Source organism: Populus trichocarpa, chromosome 2 (genome assembly GCF_000002775.5).
Source record: "Populus trichocarpa isolate Nisqually-1 chromosome 2, P.trichocarpa_v4.1, whole genome shotgun sequence".
NCBI lineage: Eukaryota > Viridiplantae > Streptophyta > Magnoliopsida > Malpighiales > Salicaceae > Populus > Populus trichocarpa.
In genome coordinates this window covers 16,866,009-16,883,711 of record NC_037286.2, presented here as the reverse complement: position 1 = coordinate 16,883,711, position 17,703 = coordinate 16,866,009, and the positions used below count along the sequence as shown (strand labels likewise).

Here is a 17,703-nt window from a genome sequence, read left to right as displayed (position 1 = left end):
ATTATTTTCCAGTTTATTTTCCATAACATAACCAAACACTGAAAAGTATTTTCCAGTTTATTTTCCATAACATTACCAAATATCAAAAAATAATTCACTTTCCAGAAATTCACTTTCTAAAAAAATCACTTTCTAAAAAGAAATTACTTTTCAGCAAACAAACGAGCCTATATCTTAATTTTGGCTAACCTTTTTAGATTCGGCGGATCAGGTTGAGCAGAGAGTAATTAAAGCTAATTAATTTTAAAGAAAAAGATATATATATATATATATATATATATATATATATATATGTATATGTATGTATATGTATGTATGTATGTATTTGTTCTCTTTCTTGGAAGTAAATAATAGGGTGTTAATATATAGTTACTCTTTGCATATTATAAAACTTTATGATATGGTTTTTCTAAGTAAAAATAAATAAATAAAATTTATGATATCTCATTTAAAAAATACATATCTAACGACTAACATAATAGTTTTACTTATTATTTTGTTACTGATTTCACGCCTAAACCCTAAAAGCACCACCATTGTTATTCTCACTGAAATAGTACTATAGATGACCAAACCAAGTTTTCATTATGGACTCTCTTCATTTTTTTTTTCCGGCTTTACATGAAATTCAGTCCTTACAAGTGCAAAATATTTTATTAGATTTACCATATCAATGTATAATAAAGTTTTGTTTATAATAACCCTCGGTCTGTTGACATAGTGAAGTCATCACATGTAGATTAATACCAGTTTTTTTTTTAATCAGAATATCAAATAAATTTTACCAATAAAAGAAAAAAATGATGTGTATATTCTAAAAATTCACACACACACACACATAGTACTATAGAAAAAAACTAGTTATTTAACCAGTGATACGCGACAAGTTATTTTTTTCTTCAAAAAAATATAAAGTATGTAGACTGCTTCAATGTATCTTTTAACATAGAATATTTTTTTTTTTGTAATTGAAAAGCCAATACAAGTATCTAACTAAATAAATAATAACCATTTATATAAATAAATTTTAAAAAATTGTTGACAATAACCAAAAGAAAAATTTTAAAAATTAAGAGATGAATGCATATCGAGATATTCAATCATACAAAATAAGATATTCACTTAATTGTGTTTACTAAAATTATTTATTTAAATTAATAAAAGATAAATTCACATCCTAAAAAACTCATAATCTAAAAGATAAATACAAATGAAAATGACTGAATAAACTCACGACTTATAAAAATTACGCAAGACTGAACAAATCAGCAATGTTATTTAAAAATGAATATTTTTTATTTTGAAAAATAAACTTTGTTTGTATAAATAAAAAAATATTACAAATAAATTAAAATAATATCTTGAAAAAACAAACACAAACAAAACAATTCTAAAAAAAACCTTATATTAAAAAATGGCATGCAAAACTCGTGATTTGTACCATGAGATCAGGATAAATCCATAGAAAAGAAATTAAAGATAATCACCCAACCAATATTTTTTCAAAAACAAATATATTATGATGTGTCCATGAGTAATATTATAATAATACACTATTACACAAGCACAATATATATGCTCTAACATATCTACATAACACATTAAAATTATCATACTAATTCAGATATAATTAACACTTTCAAATCATAATTTATTGAATACCTTCGCAAGACCTTGTCATTAGCATCATCTGGTGATGTGGTAAATGTCTTTTCAATCTATTTAAAATGTATGCTACCCCTCTTCAATTTATAAGCATAGGATGTCAATCCAAATGAATGCTTATATAATGCAATCTAATTATGCACACCAGTATATATGACCACCCGTCCATTAATAGAAAGTCCAAGCAAAACTGTAGAGTCTTGCAGTGTCGGTGTCATCTATTCATACCTAACATGGAATGTGTGTGTCTCATATCTTCATCGCTCAATTAGTACATGGATCAGATCATGGTTAAGCTTGAAGTGCTCTAGACAACTGATGCATAAAAAATCAGTCTTGAACACATATGGCTAATTAAACTCGTTCATACAATTTCATTCATTTATATGTTTGACAATAAATTATAACCTCATCTTGCACAATAATTTAAATATAATACATAAATATATATACATTTAATGTTAAGTAATGAAAATGTTTATTAAAGTTAAATATACTTACAATATCAGAGAAAATGTCATCCTAATGCAACCATATTATTTGATAGTTTTACCCATATTTACCTAGTATTTTGCCTATGTTTTATATATAAAATGCTTTGATATTCTTTATTTTATGTTTTGAAGGCACTTTTGGATGTAAGATTTAAAAATAAGTAAATTGGAGATAATTGACAGATTTAACCTCCAATCGATGTTTTGTGTAGAACTTGAGCTTTAGAGGTCAAAACGAAGTGATTCCAGTGGCATTAGAAAGCTAACATCCATACCTTTCTGTACATATATGGCAAGAAAAATAACAAGAGAAAGAGCATGGAGATCTCAGTCTTCAAAGACAAATCTCGCATTCTGCCAATGTTGACCTTTGGCCATTCCAACTTGCATATCTTGAGCTACAGAAGTTCATTTGATGCAAACTCAATTTTGTTGGATTTTTGACTCGAAGACCTATCATCATACCAAATATCAGTAGAAAGCGAGCTCATATGAGAGATATATGGATTTTTCTAAGATGACATATGAATTCTACCAAGAGACAGGTTTTGTGAAGAAATAAGTCCAAATTATGTCCCAAAGCATTCAATCCGACATCCAAGTCTTTAATTCGACAATTTAACTCCTCTAAGTCAAAAGTCAAAGCTTGAAGATTTTATGCAAGGCTATTTCACTTTTTTTAGGAAAATAGTTATTGAATTACTTAAATGTAAATTGTCTACTTAGGTAAGGATAATTTTGTAGGAAAGAGATATTAGAGTTTCCTATCAAATAAAAAGCAAGAGGGAAAGGAAGAGGGGGTGGTCAGCCAAGAGAGAAAAAATGCACATTCCTCTAAAAAACCTGAAATCATGCATTCTTCTTTCTTTTTGATTAGTTGTTCAATAGACATGCAAATCTAAACTTTTTTTTTTAGCTGCAAGGACACAGAAACTTTCGGGTTTCAAGAATTGTGATATTTATTTTATATTTTATTTTTAGTTTATATGATGAATGAATATATTTGTTCTCCTATGTTTATTTCCTATGATTGTATTTAATTGCTAGAGCGGACTCTAAATTATTATTGTGAACAATCTATTGCTAAGTTTGCTATCAAAACCAAAGTAGTGATATATAAACTTGTGAAGCAACTGAGTTTAATAATTATGGCGAACAATTATGTTGTCTAGATTAATCAATTCATCTAGTTCTTAAGGTTGTCATTGAATTAAATTACTAGTGCGGGCACTATGGTTGTTTGATGGTTAGGATTAGTTATACAGCGGATCTGTTAACTAATCAATGTAAGAAAATATAAATTTTCAGAGTATAAATTGACATTTTATTTTCATGATTAGTTCTGATTTCTGTAGGTGGACGTTTACTTGTGACCAAGTTTTTTTTTTTGATAAATTTCGATTTTCTTTGATTTAGCATTGATTGTTTCTTCCTGTTTACTATTGCATAACATAAATAACTTAAAACCCCCCAGTTGCATATCATATAGCATAAAAATCTGAACTAAAACTTTCTCGTGGGATCGACCCCTTGCTTGCTCTATACTATCTTGTTTATTTAAGCTAAGATAATTAATTTGTGCGACTGCGACATCGCAACACCTCCAATTGATGTATATCCTATAACAAAAGGACAAGAGTGTCAACAGGTCGATAAGCATGTACTATTACTCAAACTCTCCATGAAAATAGTCATGCTCTCTGGGAATATTAGCCTCATAATGTGTTTTTCCATCATGAGAAGAAGATTTGTTATCTTGCTTGCATGACATCCTATGTAAGAGTATTTGTGTTTAATGTGAAATTAGATAAGTTTAATATGCTTTTAAAAAATATCATATTATATTTTAACAAGTATATTGTCATTCATACATAATCGAACCTTAAGTTCCCATTTATTTTGTGTTCTTCTTTCATCTAACACTAACCAGCATATTTCCAAATCAACATATTGTCGGTTGTCCTCTACTTCCATTATACTTAATCACAACATGAGTTACACTTTGTCAACTACATCAATCTACATCATAACAAAGAAGAAGAAATGAACCTCTAAGAATACAAATCTTGTCCATAATTGATGCAACCATATTATTTGATAGTTTCACCCACATTTAACTAGTGTTTTGCCTATGTTTTATATATAAAATGCCTTGATATTCTTTGTTTTATGTTTTGAAGGCACTTTTGGATGAAAAATGCAAAAAGGAGTAAATTAGAGATAATTGGCAGATTTGACCTTCAATCGATGTTTTGTGCAGAGCGTGAGCTCTAGAGATTGAAATGAAGTGATTCCAGTGGCATTAAAAAGCTAACATCCATACATTTCTGGACATCTAGGGCAAGAAAATAAAATGAAGAAGAGCATGGAAATCGCAGCTTTCAAAATGAAATCTCGTAATCTGTCAGTGTTGACCTTCGGCCATTCCAACTTGAATATCTGGAGCTACAGAAGTCCAATTGATGCAAACTAAATTTGTTTTGGATTCCTGACTCAAATGTCTATAAACGCTCCAAATTTCAGCTAAAAAAGATTTCAAATGAGGGAGATATGAGTTTTCAAAAATGACAATTGAATTCTGCCAGCAAACAGGTTTCGTGAAGAAACGAGTCCAAATTACGTTCTGAAGCATCTAAACCGATATCCAAGTTTTTATTTCAGCAATTTAGCTCCTCTAAGTCAAAGCTTGAAGATTTCATGCAAGACTATTTCTCCTTTTTTAGGAAAATAGTTATTGAAGTACTTAAATGTAAACTGTCTACTTAAGGGAGGACTATTTTGTAAAATAGAGACTAGGGTTTCCTAGGATATAAAAAGAATGAGAGAAGAGAAGGGGGGCAGCCAGACAAGAGGAGAAAAACGCCCCCTCCTCTAAGAAACTTAAAATTATGCATTCTTCCTTCTTTTTGATTAGTTGTTCAACAAACATGCAAGGCTAAACACTTTTTCTTGGTTGCAAGGACACGGAAACCTTCGGATTTCAAGAACTGTGAGATTTATTTTACCTTTTCTTTTATGTTTATATGATGAATATGTTTGTTCTTCTATGCTTATTTTTTCTATGATTGTTTATTTTAATTGCTAGAGTGGACTCTAAGTTAATATTGTAGACAATCTATTGTTAAGTTTGATATCAAAACCGGAGTTGTGGTATATGAACTTGTGAAGCAACTGAGTTTAATAATTGTGGCGGATCTACGTTATTAATCTTAGGGAGAATATTCAATCAAATCAAACATAGACTGCGGACAGTTATGTTTTCTTGATTAATCAACTTATCTAGTTCTTAAGGCTTCCATTGAATTAAATTACTAGTGCGGACACTGTGGTTGTTTGATGGTTAGGGTTAGTTATATGGTGGATCCGTTAATTAACCAATGTTAAAAAGATATAAATATTCAGAATATAAATTGATGTTTCGTTTCCATGATCAGTTCTGATTTCTGTAGGTGGATGTGTGCTTGCAACCAAGGTTTGTTCTCTTGATAATTTTCTGATTTTATTAAATTTTGTTTGATAGTTTCCTGTTTTCTTTTGCTTTAGCCTAGATAACGTCCAAACCCCCTCAAATTGCATATCATCTAGCATAAAAATCTGACTTGAATCTTCCTTGTGGGATCGACCCCTTGATTGCTCTATATTATCTTGTGTGTTGTATTTGAAGCTAGGGTAATTAATTTGTGCGACCACGACATCGCAACATTAATCAATACAACTATACTAAAGCAATCTTTTTTATCATATCCATATGTTACTTCACATTCAAAAAACTATCCCTCTTATCATTCCTTATTTTGCCAAAACCTAACCATAAGCTTACTAGATGTTCATTTCTTTGATTCTTCTTGTCTTAACATGTTTTCAAGCTAGTACCACATTCCACAATAGTTACATTAAAAATCTCAAGTACACATTCATTGACATTTAACTCACCTAAACATGATGAACCTAACAAATATCATGATTTACTTCCCAACCTTTTAGTTAAATTTAGAAGTTCCCATCATCAACTTGCTCTTACAACACACACAAATATACATAAAAATCTAAATTGAAAGAACTCCCCCCCTACACTTTCCCATTTGGCTGAAAGTTAAAGGTCTCCAATAAGCCAAATTCTTTCATCAATTTTCATCTATTTCCTTATCATTAAATTTATATTTCACAATTCTACACTTAATTTCCATTTCCTTCAAATTTCATCTATAAACCCTAACTTGAATAATTAAAGATTTATTCAATTTCTATAATTAAACACTAACTAATGATAATAGTTTATAGAAGAGTAACTCACCCAGCAAATTTGGATGAGTAATGGCAAATTCCTTTGTAAATTTCTTAATCAACACCTTCTTCTTCCTTCTCAACTCATATGGTCTCTTTCTCCCTCTAACTTCTCCTTATTGCCAGCCTTTTATCCTCTCTTTTTATCCCAAGTATAAGTTGAGGTGGGCTAGAGCGCGCGAGGGGTTTTTATGCTTAAAACCCACTTTGCTTAAGACCTTTCCCCTCTAAAAGTTTGGGTGTCCTTTGGACCAAATTTTAACTTCTCAACTTTCCATTTAATGAACACCAAGAAAGTTTTGTTTCTTTTCTATATGGGATAAAGTTCTTTTAAAAAGTTTTGGGTTTCACCAAAACATGTCAACGAAGGATTCTTTAAGATCATTTTCTTATTTACTCATAATTTGTTTAAATCATGTTAATGATCCATGTTAAAGAGCTTATGTTAGAGATTAAATTTCAACAAAGTCTTAACCTAAAAAGTAAGTTGACACCATTTTTAATCTAGCAACAAATGTGTCCATTAACCATGTTTTTAAATAAATTTTCCAACAATCCCCCATACAAATGAAAATTTAAAAATAATCTTTTATACCCTAAAAACTTATTTTTAAAATGAACCCAAACCCAGACTTGACCCAAAGGCCAAGCATAAGTAGGTCAGGCAAGAGCACACGAGGGGGATTTATACCTAAAGCCTTCTTTACTTAGGACATTTCCCCTCTAAAAGCTTGGATGTTCTTTGGATCCAATTTTAACTTCTCAACTTTCCACTTAATGAACACCAAAAAAGTTTTGTTTCTTTTCTATGTGGGATAAAGTTCTTTTAAAAAGTTTTGGGTTTCACCAAAACATATCAACCAAGGGTTTTTTGAGATCATTTTTTTATTCACCCATAATTTGTTTAAATCATGTTAATGATCCATGTTAAAGAGCTTATGTTGGAGATTAAATTTCAACAAAGTCTTAACCTAAAAAGTGAGTTAACACCACTTTTAATTTAACATTTAATGTGTCTATTAACTAAAATTTGAAATAAATTTTCCAACAATCCCTTATAGAAATTAAAATTGTCCGACCAATTTAAAAACAACTTAAATTTGTAGAGAGATACTAATTTGGTATATCATTACATTAGAAGAGTTAAATTTTAGCTTTGAACATTCCTTAGTGAAATACTATCAGATTTACTCACTAAACAGTTAATGAGATGTCTTGAACTATTTAGCTTTTATGTAAACCAAAACAATAGTACTCATATAGTTCTCTACCTATATTTTTTTTTTCTCACTATTATGTTTATTTTGGCCCTAAACAACTCTTGAATTTATAAGTACTTTAGAAAATTTAGTCTTTATAAAAATTCTTAAAGAAATGACTGTATTTTTCACTTATATAGATGATATTTCATTAAGAATATTATGTTATACTCCACTTGGTATACCAAAACATGAAATTATTTTGAGCACAACTCACTCTTTATCATGTTACAGTTAACACCTATTTCATCATAGAAAAAACAAGGAATAATAATTTCCTAATGCTACTGGGAATGTTATATGATTTAGTTTTCTATTTGAACCTAGATCATAAGATCTCCAATCAACTAGCTATAGTTACCATCATTACACTTTTTCATCTTTAAAGCCTATTCTCCTCGATGAATTATACTCAAGCTCTCTTGACAAATCTCTGGTTAGCGAATCCATAATATTTTCCTTTAACTTTACATAGTCAATGAAAATAATTATATTGGAGAGTAAGTGTTTAATGATATTATGTTTACGATGTATATATTTAGACTTACCATTATATATATTACTTTGTGTCCATCCAATTGTTGACTGATTGTCGTAATGGACACAAATTGTTAGCACTGATTTTGGCTAATATGGAATATCCTCTAAGAAATTAGAAAAATATTTAGCTTCCTCTCTAGCTCTATCAAGAGTAATAAACTTTGATTTTGTCATGGATATTATGATACATGTTTGTTTAGAGGATTTTCATGACACAACTGCTTCACCAAGTGTGAAGACATATCTACTAGTAGATTTTGAATTTTTAGTATCAAATATCTAATTGGTATCATTATACCCTTCAAGTATCGTCAAATAACCAATATATTATAGCCTATAGTCGAAAGTGTACCTTAAATATTTGAGTACCCTTTGTACTGCTTTCCAATGATCTATACTTGGATTACTTGTAAATCTACTTCGTTTGCTAACCAAGTAAACAATATCAGGTCTTGTGCAGTTCATAACATACATCAAGCTCTTAATTTTGTAAAAATATTCTATTTGGTCTATTCCGTTGCCTTTTTTTTTTAGACAGATGAACACTTATATCCATCCATGTTTCCAAACGATATCGTTACTTTTAAAAAATTTATCAAGAACTTTCTCAACATAACAAGATTGAGATCATACTAACCCATCAGATGTCTTAGAATTTTATATTTGTAGTATGGCATTAAAAACACCCAAATCTTTCATATCAAACTTGTTAGTTAATATTTTCTTAGTAGACATGATCATATGATCATTACTGTCCAAAATAAACTATCATCCATATAAAGACATACAATGAAATAATCTTTATCTATGTTTTTCACATAATTACATTTTTAAATTTTGCTGATTTTAAACTCATTTGATAACAAAACCTTGTTAAAATCCTCATGCCATTGTTTAGGTGTTTGTTTCAAATCATATAATGATTTGAAAGTTTACATACTTTTTTTTTCTTGTCCATTAATAACAAGCCCCTCGAGTTATTTCATGTAAACCTCCTTATCAAGGTCATCATTTAATAAAGCTATATTTACATCCATTTTATGTATTTAAAGCTTGTTAATAGATGTGATGACTATTGAAGTTCATATGGAAGTTATTCTTAACATATGTGAATATGTGTCAAAATAGTCTACATCTTCTTGTTGTCTAAAAACTTTAACAAGTCTAGCTTTATATTTGTCAATATTGCCATTGACTTTCATTTTCCTTTTAAGTATTCACTTATAACCTAATGGTTTATTTCCAAGAAGAGGAAGATCCATTTGTTCCCATGAATGATTATTCATAATGGATTCAATTTTACTATTGATTATCTTCTTCTAATAGGAAGCTTCTGGACAAGACATTGCCTCAGAGTAAGTTTGAGGTTCATTTTTTAATAAGTATATTAGAAAATTAAGACCAAATATTTTGTTCATTTTGTTCATTTTACTCTTTCTAAGTTTGACTTCATCATCTTCTGATTGATGATGATTACTTGATCTAACTTCAACCATTCTTTTAAGTGAATGATTTTATTATGCTTCCTTTCATGGAAACACATCTTTAAAAAACATAGAATTCCTTGATTCCATAATAATATTTGAATGAATATCCTCAATACTTTACTTATGTATAAGAAATTGATATGCATTACTATTATATGTATATTCGATAAATACACAATTCACAGTTCTACGCCATATCTTGACCTTTTCATGATCATGTACTACTACCTTTACAAGACACCCCATTAATTTTATATATTTGTAGGAAGGTCTTCTACCTTTCCACAATTCATATGATATCTTTTCTAATTTTTTTATGAGGTATTTTATTAAGTATATGATTGTCAGTTAGAATTGCCTCTCCCTACAAGTTCTGAGGTGCTCCCAAAACTATCAATATGACATTCATTGTTTTTTTAATGTCCGGGTCTGACATTTGTAATGCCATTTTGTTGAGGTGAATAAGAAGCATAATTTGCTGAATAATATCATTTTAGGAACATAATTCATTAATGATGCTTTGTATTTTCCATCTCTATCACTTCTTATTACTTTTATTTTCTTATTAAGTTGATTTTCAACTTCATTCTTGTAATGTTTAAACATTTCAAGAGTCATATTTGCTTCTAAACAAATAAGTATAACAATACATTATGCAATCATCTATAAAAATAATATAATATTTTTTCCATATCTAGTTTGCATAAACTTTAAATCACCAATATCCGAGTGAATTAAACCCAAAGGTTCACTACTTCTTTCAATAAAATGCAAATAAGTTTTTGTGAATTTTGACTATACACAAATTTCACACTTATGATTTTTCTAAAAAATCATTATTGGTAATAAATCAAGATTTATTAACCTTTTTATAGAGTTATAGTTCACATGGCATAACCTATCATGCCACGTGTCACTAGACTTAAGCAAGCAAAAAGAAGTGACACTCCTCTCCCATAAACATTTTATTTTTAGAGAGTTCAAATTTACCACTCTTAAAAATCAATTTGAAACTATTTTTACTCAACAATGAACTAGATATTAAATTCATCTTAATATCAATAACTAGGAGTGTTCATGGTTCAGTTCGGTTTAGACTTAAAAAACCAACCGAACCGAGTTATATTAGTTTTGTGAAATATTAACCGAACCGAACCAAAATCCAATTCAAACCGAACTGGTTCGATTCGGTTAAATTCGGTTTTTTTGGCAAAAAACCGAGAAACCTAATCCCATCACCAGTAAACCTAAAAATTCAACAAATCATGAAGTTAACAAAATCAACAGCAAACTTGAACTTATTATGAAGCTAACATTCCTGCCCAACAACAACAACCATGTTTTCACATTGAAGCCAACCTTGTAACCTAGGATACATTTATATCAAAATTGTTTCGTAACCTAGGAGAACATACACTGATTAAGAAAAAGTTTCAAATCAAATAGCCTCACAAGAGTTCGAAACATTATTCAGGAGCAAATGAGCAAAATCTAAAAAGTAGAACTGAACTCTATCCTGCATGTTGTAGATATGGATTTGTAGATCTGCAAGAATGGAGGAGGATCGCGAGAGCTTGCACATAAGTAAAGAGAGAAGAGAAGCCCTGCCTGTTGTAGATCTGGATTTGTAGATATGCAAGAATGGAGGAGGATCGCGACAGCTTGCACATAAGTAAAGAGAGAAGAAAAGCCCTGCCTGTTGTATGTGGGTTTGTGTTCGGCCAGTAGTAAAGAGAGAAGAGAATGCAAAGCAGTTGAGAACTTGAAAGGGAAAAGAAGAATGAGTTTTGAGGTGGAGAGGTGGTTTGCAATTTGCACAGACGACGACTTTTTGTGAAGGCAGGGGAGAGGTGAGTTATGTTAGGGTTAGGCTAATTAACAATTTATACCCCTGCATAGATGACGTCTTTTTAGGATTTTTTGGTTGGTCCAGTTAGGTTTGCCGGTTTTAGTTTTAAAAATCAAAACCGAACCGAACCTGTTAAAATTTATGGTTTTAAAAATCGGTTTAATTGGTTTTTTATCTCGGTTTAGTTTTCTCAGTTAATTGGTTTTTTTAAACACCCCTATCAATAACATAAAGTACATTGTCGAGAATCAAAAGTTTTTTGAAAGTACTCTTCAATATGATATTTCGTGCACCTAGTATTTAGGAAATTGATAATTCTTCATATACAAATATTCATTAACTACTTATATATATATATATATATATATATATATATATATATATATATATATATTGTTTTACTAGTATGAATACACCACTATTTAGAAATTTTATTGGTAACTTTGGAAATAATAACGAACATGCTTATTTCTAAAACTTTATAAGCAATGTAGGTGATGAATCTCATTGTTAATATTAGCTTCAAGAATCATTCCTCTCGATGTATGCCATGACCCCCGTATCACAGTTGCCTGAACAGAAATCACAAAAGTTTGTTCAGTTTTGAGTAACCAATCAAAGTTTTTGTTTGTCAATGGAACTTTCTAGAGAGTTGTGGTTACCATTCCGACACCAATGATGGAATCTACGGCGAGGGAAGAGCACAGCACTATGCCCATGAGCTTCTCTTCCATCGCCCTCTCTTTTCCCAATTCTCATCTCCCCCTTTCCCCCCATCCCCTTACCAACACATGAGGGCAGAGCTGAAGCTAAATTAAGATAAAAACGACGTAGTTTGCAACTATGACTTGAATCTTCGAGGATGGCGTCATAACTTTAGCAAAACGCTAGTGTGCGTAAAATCACTAGAAGGGCACTTAAACGACGTCGGGAGAAGGAGTCCTCCTAAAGAATAGAAAAACCCTAGGGCCCTTTTTCATCTCATCCCAATATAGTCTCTCACCCGCGCGGCGGTCTTTTATCTGCTGGGAGAGAGAGACGGTTCCCTTTTTGTGTAAATCTAGAACGTCTTTGAGAGAGTAAAATTGAAAAAATGAGTAAGGCAGCAGCAGCAGGTGGAGCCAAGGGGAAGAAGAAGGGAGCGTCCTTCGTCATTGATTGCGCCAAGCCAGTGGAGGACAAGATCATGGATATCGCCTCTCTCGAGAAGTTCCTCCAGGAGAGGATCAAGGTTGGCGGGAAGGCCGGTGCTCTTGGTGACACTGTTACCGTCACTCGTGAGAAGAGCAAGATCACCGTTACTTCCGATAGCAACTTCTCTAAGCGGTACTTTCTCATCGAACTTTCTTTCTGACCATTGCGTGGATCTGTCCTGTCATCTGTGCGTGGATTTTGCTCTTTGAATGAAACCCTCCTTGATATTATGCTACATATTAGATTGTTTTTTTTTTTTTCTGGAATAACAATAAATAATTGTCTCGGTATTTCCTTAGAAAAATTAAAATCAGCAAAGCATGCTCTTAGCCTTCAATGCAGTTGCAGATAGTGAACATGATGAAAATCAATGTGATTTCTGGACATGTTCCGGATAATTGAAAATGGGGAACAAGGCATTGTTATCGTAGTCATTTTCAGATTGGGAAACAATGATATCTGAAACAAAGTTGTTTTTCCCTTTTATGCAAATGACTGAGGAGCAACTAGAGGGAAGCAGTCTCTTTATCTTTGCATTGATAGAATATGCTGATTGGTATTCATTTTAAGATCTCTGAATCGTGTCCACCCTATACTGGATATATAACCTAAATATTATTTCATATTATTTGTGTTTTTTTCCAGGTATCTTAAGTACTTGACCAAAAAGTACTTGAAGAAACACAATGTGAGGGATTGGCTTCGAGTTATTTCTTCAAACAAGGACAGGAATGTTTATGAATTGCGTTACTTTAACATTGCTGAGAATGAGGGGGAGGAGGAAGACTGAAGACTCGGTACACTATTTTTCAGATTGTTTACTTATTTTAGGGCCTCCTTTATCTATCAGCTGTTGGATCTATAGGCTTGTTCTTTGAAATTTTGGCTACTGATAAGTGGATTTCTATTTTCAATTCTCATGTATTAGATGTTATTAATACCATCCGAATTTCTTGCTAGAGTTTGTCTATAGAGATTGGCATGGCTAGGTTTTTATATATGCCTTCTCTTTCGCATCATTATAGTTTTTGCCACCCTTGTTTTGAATAAATGCATACTCATGGTGGCTGTTGCTTTACCTCTACTCTATTGCATTGGTGTTTGTTATGAGTTTCTTGTTTCCAAATGAGAAGGATTGCAGCTTTTCTGATGTTTTAATGCCTGGTCTTGTACCTATATCTTTATTATTCAAATTATTAGTTCGGGATTAATTGATGGCATTAACGATGTTCTGTGGTTCGAGTTGATGAGCTGTGGATTAGAATTACTGGTATTGCCTGCTTTAGTGAAAGGGAATGAGGTGTTTTTGAGGATTGCCGAGCTTATGATCCTTTTGTTCAGCACAATGGTTGTCTGGTTGACCTTTATGGGAGGCAGGACTTATTGAGGAGCCATGGAATACCATAATCTGTTCTCAGAGGCATGTCATGGATCTCATGGAGGCACACCGGGGATTGAGAAAGTCTTCAGATTGGTTGAGGTTGGTGGTACTTTTCTTGAGTGTTTTATTTTTTTGTAGTTAATCCTCATGAAAAATGCCCAAAATTTTGGAGTGGAGCGTGGAGGGTGAATTATGTGCGAAATAAGAGTTAGGTATTGCCAAACCTGGATTATCATAGTGAGAAATTGGTGGTTGCCCTCTGCATTTTAAAGAGAAGTCTGGACTATGGCGTCTAGGTACTGCCACATAAATGTTAAGAACCTTCAGAGTTGCTGTGATTGCCACATCACTGTGAAAGTGATCCCTAGGGTGTTCGATCAGGAGATTATTCCCATGTCATTAAATTTCTTCCAGTTATGGATTAAAGTCAACACTAGTAGATTTAGCAAGACTATCAGAAAGAAATTACCAATTGAATGAAACCAGAAATTACAGGAGCTAGCTGAATTGAAGTCTGTCCAGGATAGCTCATATAAAAAAATGATTTTTGAATATTAGTTGTTTTTTATAAGTAGTTTATGATAAAAATAAGTTCAGAAATAATCTTAAGTTGGGCGTATAAATAGAATTCACAAGTTAAAAGTCTGTCTCCATTTTATACCAAACTTTTGGTTCAAGTTAAAAGCGACATCTAACTAAATATATTTATGATGTTTTAAGTCAATGTTTCATGATTAACGGAACCTAATTTTTTAACAAAATGGTGGATTATAGCTCTTTCCTGAACTCAAAGCATTTAAGCTCATTGACATATTTACTTGTGACATAAAGAAGGTAGGCTTTGTAAATGTTTTATTCTTTTTTTGCCGGAACTTGTTGCAAATTAAAAGTCAAAAAATTGATTTTAAAACTAGAGGGGTTGTGGATACGTCAATTTGGTTTTTACTTCAAAAAAAAAAAAATAACTAAATTAATTTATTTTAAAAAAAATTCAAAATTAAAATCAAATCAAAACTAATTCAAACCAATCAATTTTAATTCGATTTGGTTTATATTTTTATTGGCCTTACTATGGCTTTTAAAAGCCTTGTAATAGATTTTAAAAGCTTATTCCGATTGCCTAATTTCTTATGTGTTTTAATTGGTCCTTAAAAGCCTTTTAATTCATATAAAATCCTATTCTAATTTACCAATTGTTTTTGTCTTTTTGTTTATGTAATTGAGCTTCTGTTTTTTTTTTTTTTTGGAAGAGCTACTTGGTACTCACAATAATATGATAATACAGTATCAAATATTAATACATCAAATACTGATACAAATAATAAAAATAGAAGAAACCATGGTTAAAACCATAGTTTTCAAATGATTTTTGAACTAATTATCATTTGTTGTCATAGACAACTTTTCACCAAATTCTAAGTTGACATGTTAGAATGGGAAATGAGTTAATTAATAAATCATAAAGTAAAATGTGTAAATTATAAGATAAATTACCTAATTTAAGGTTTTCGTAAGTTTTAATACCATCAATCAAGATTCTAATGTCGAATAAAATTGATCCATAATACAACCAATTTTGATAACAAACAAGTGCTTGAACGATTGTTACAAAACACCATTTTGTAATTGTGCAACTTTGAGTTGAAAATCATTATTTTTCATCATATGACATCCTACATATTCTACATTTCCACCTCAACTCAACATATTCTACATTTCCACCTCAACTCATCCTAGATTTACATTGCCAAATATGTTTTTTTACTTTATCTTTTTTTAGTGTGCTTCTAAAACCTCCTAAAGTTTATTTAATTGATTCTAGCTTGCTATTATTTTCAAAAAGGTTTCACTCACCATTATCTTTTTCTTTGCATAGATAAAAAAAACAACATAATACTAAAAAAAAAATAGGATTACAATAAATATTTTAGAATGTCATTCTTTGAAAGAAAATAAACAAAACAATAACAAAAAAATCAATATAAATAAGCTCTCTAAACCTTTCAAATACGAACTAGCAAAGTGCTATTAAAAAAGCAAGCTACATTGCGCTGAAAAGAAACAAGAATCTCCATCCTATCCCCCAATTGCCTTGATGAGAAATAATTTTTGAAATTTTGCATTTGTAACCATTCAAATGGGTTAAAGATTCTCACCTTCAATGATTATCATAGTTTTCTTTCTATAATTTTTAATAGCTACCAAAATAATCCTGAAACCTAAATTATAGATATCTGACGCATGCACTATACCATTTAATTTCTACCAAGTGTCCTAGTTTGTTCTAAAAGGAAGGGCAATAATTCACAAATCATAATTTGATGTCACGAGAATGGATCCATGGATTTACATGCACCTAATTGAAGCTACTAACATAACAATACAACTATTAAAGTGAATTTGACAAGGCTGAAGAATCTCATAAACACATGAATCAAACAACATGCATTTTTAATAAAAGAAACATAAACACAATACAAGAAAAATAGAAGATCTACAACACCAAGCATTCAAAACCTAGAAACACACCATTTCACTCACTACAACACCAAACTTGACCAAATTTACTCGTTTATAGAAGTGTGTAAAATCTCATGGTTCATAGAGAAAAATACAAGCTTCAATAGAGACAGTAAGACATAAACCAGAACTACAGTACAATACAAGCTTAAAAAATACAAGCTTCACATAGAAAAACCTTGTGGCACACTGATAGATTACAGGCTTCACCTGAAGAGTCCTCTAAAGTTTCGAGTAGTACTTTTGCAATTGAAAATATGTTTTGGTAATGACAAGAGAAAAGTATTATTGTTGTCTTGAATAATGCCAATTGAAATTCCTATAATAGGACATTAGAGAAAAATGCATGTAAGCATTTTCTAATAAATGACAAAAAAAGTTGTATCTACATGAAGAAAATGAAACATGACATTGTAAAAGGAACAACTAGATTCATAATAAAACAAAACACATAGTAGGCTTATGCCCTAAATAAGAATTTTGTATCACCAACTTGAAGAATAAACAAACTTGTTGCAATTAGGGAATTGGGAGAAGAAGGATACATAAAGGATTGACCAATAAAGGAAGAATTGATCGTTGAAGTAGTCATTATGTTCAAATTATGTGTATAAATAAAACAAAGACATGCCATTTAAGTGATGCTGTGTGTTTTAATTAACTTTCATAGTTTTCACGTGTGGCTTGGGAAAGAATAGCTGAGGTGCTGAATTCGAGATTGATTTTCTCTGCTTATAATTTCTTTCTGTTGTAACAGACTTCATAAGAAAAAGTTAATAAATTAAGTATTACTCCAAGGAATTTAAAGATTCCTCTCTCTGTCTCTGTCTCTCTCTCTCTCTCTCTCACACACACACATTCTCTTTTTTATCCTTTATGCCTTTTTTGAGCCATGCCCTTACAGTGGACAAGTCATCTTTTTCTCTAATAAATATTTGAGACTAATGTGACCAATGTGGATTTTGAAATATTTACCCCACAAATAATGCCTCTATTTAATGACAACATGAAGAATAGCTAGCATCTCTAT

General features: G+C 30.9%; 1 protein-coding gene across 1 annotated transcript; it reads left to right on the top strand.

Moving 5' to 3' along the window:
* Window positions 1-12,545: 12,545 nt before the first annotated feature.
* Window positions 12,546-13,930, top strand: LOC7487786 (60S ribosomal protein L22-2). Its single transcript, XM_052450172.1, has 2 exons — window positions 12,546-12,904; window positions 13,418-13,930. The coding sequence occupies exons 1-2, from the start codon at window positions 12,672-12,674 to the stop codon at window positions 13,560-13,562; spliced, it is 378 nt and encodes a 125-aa protein (XP_052306132.1). The 5' UTR covers window positions 12,546-12,671; the 3' UTR covers window positions 13,563-13,930.
* Window positions 13,931-17,703: the final 3,773 nt, after the last annotated feature.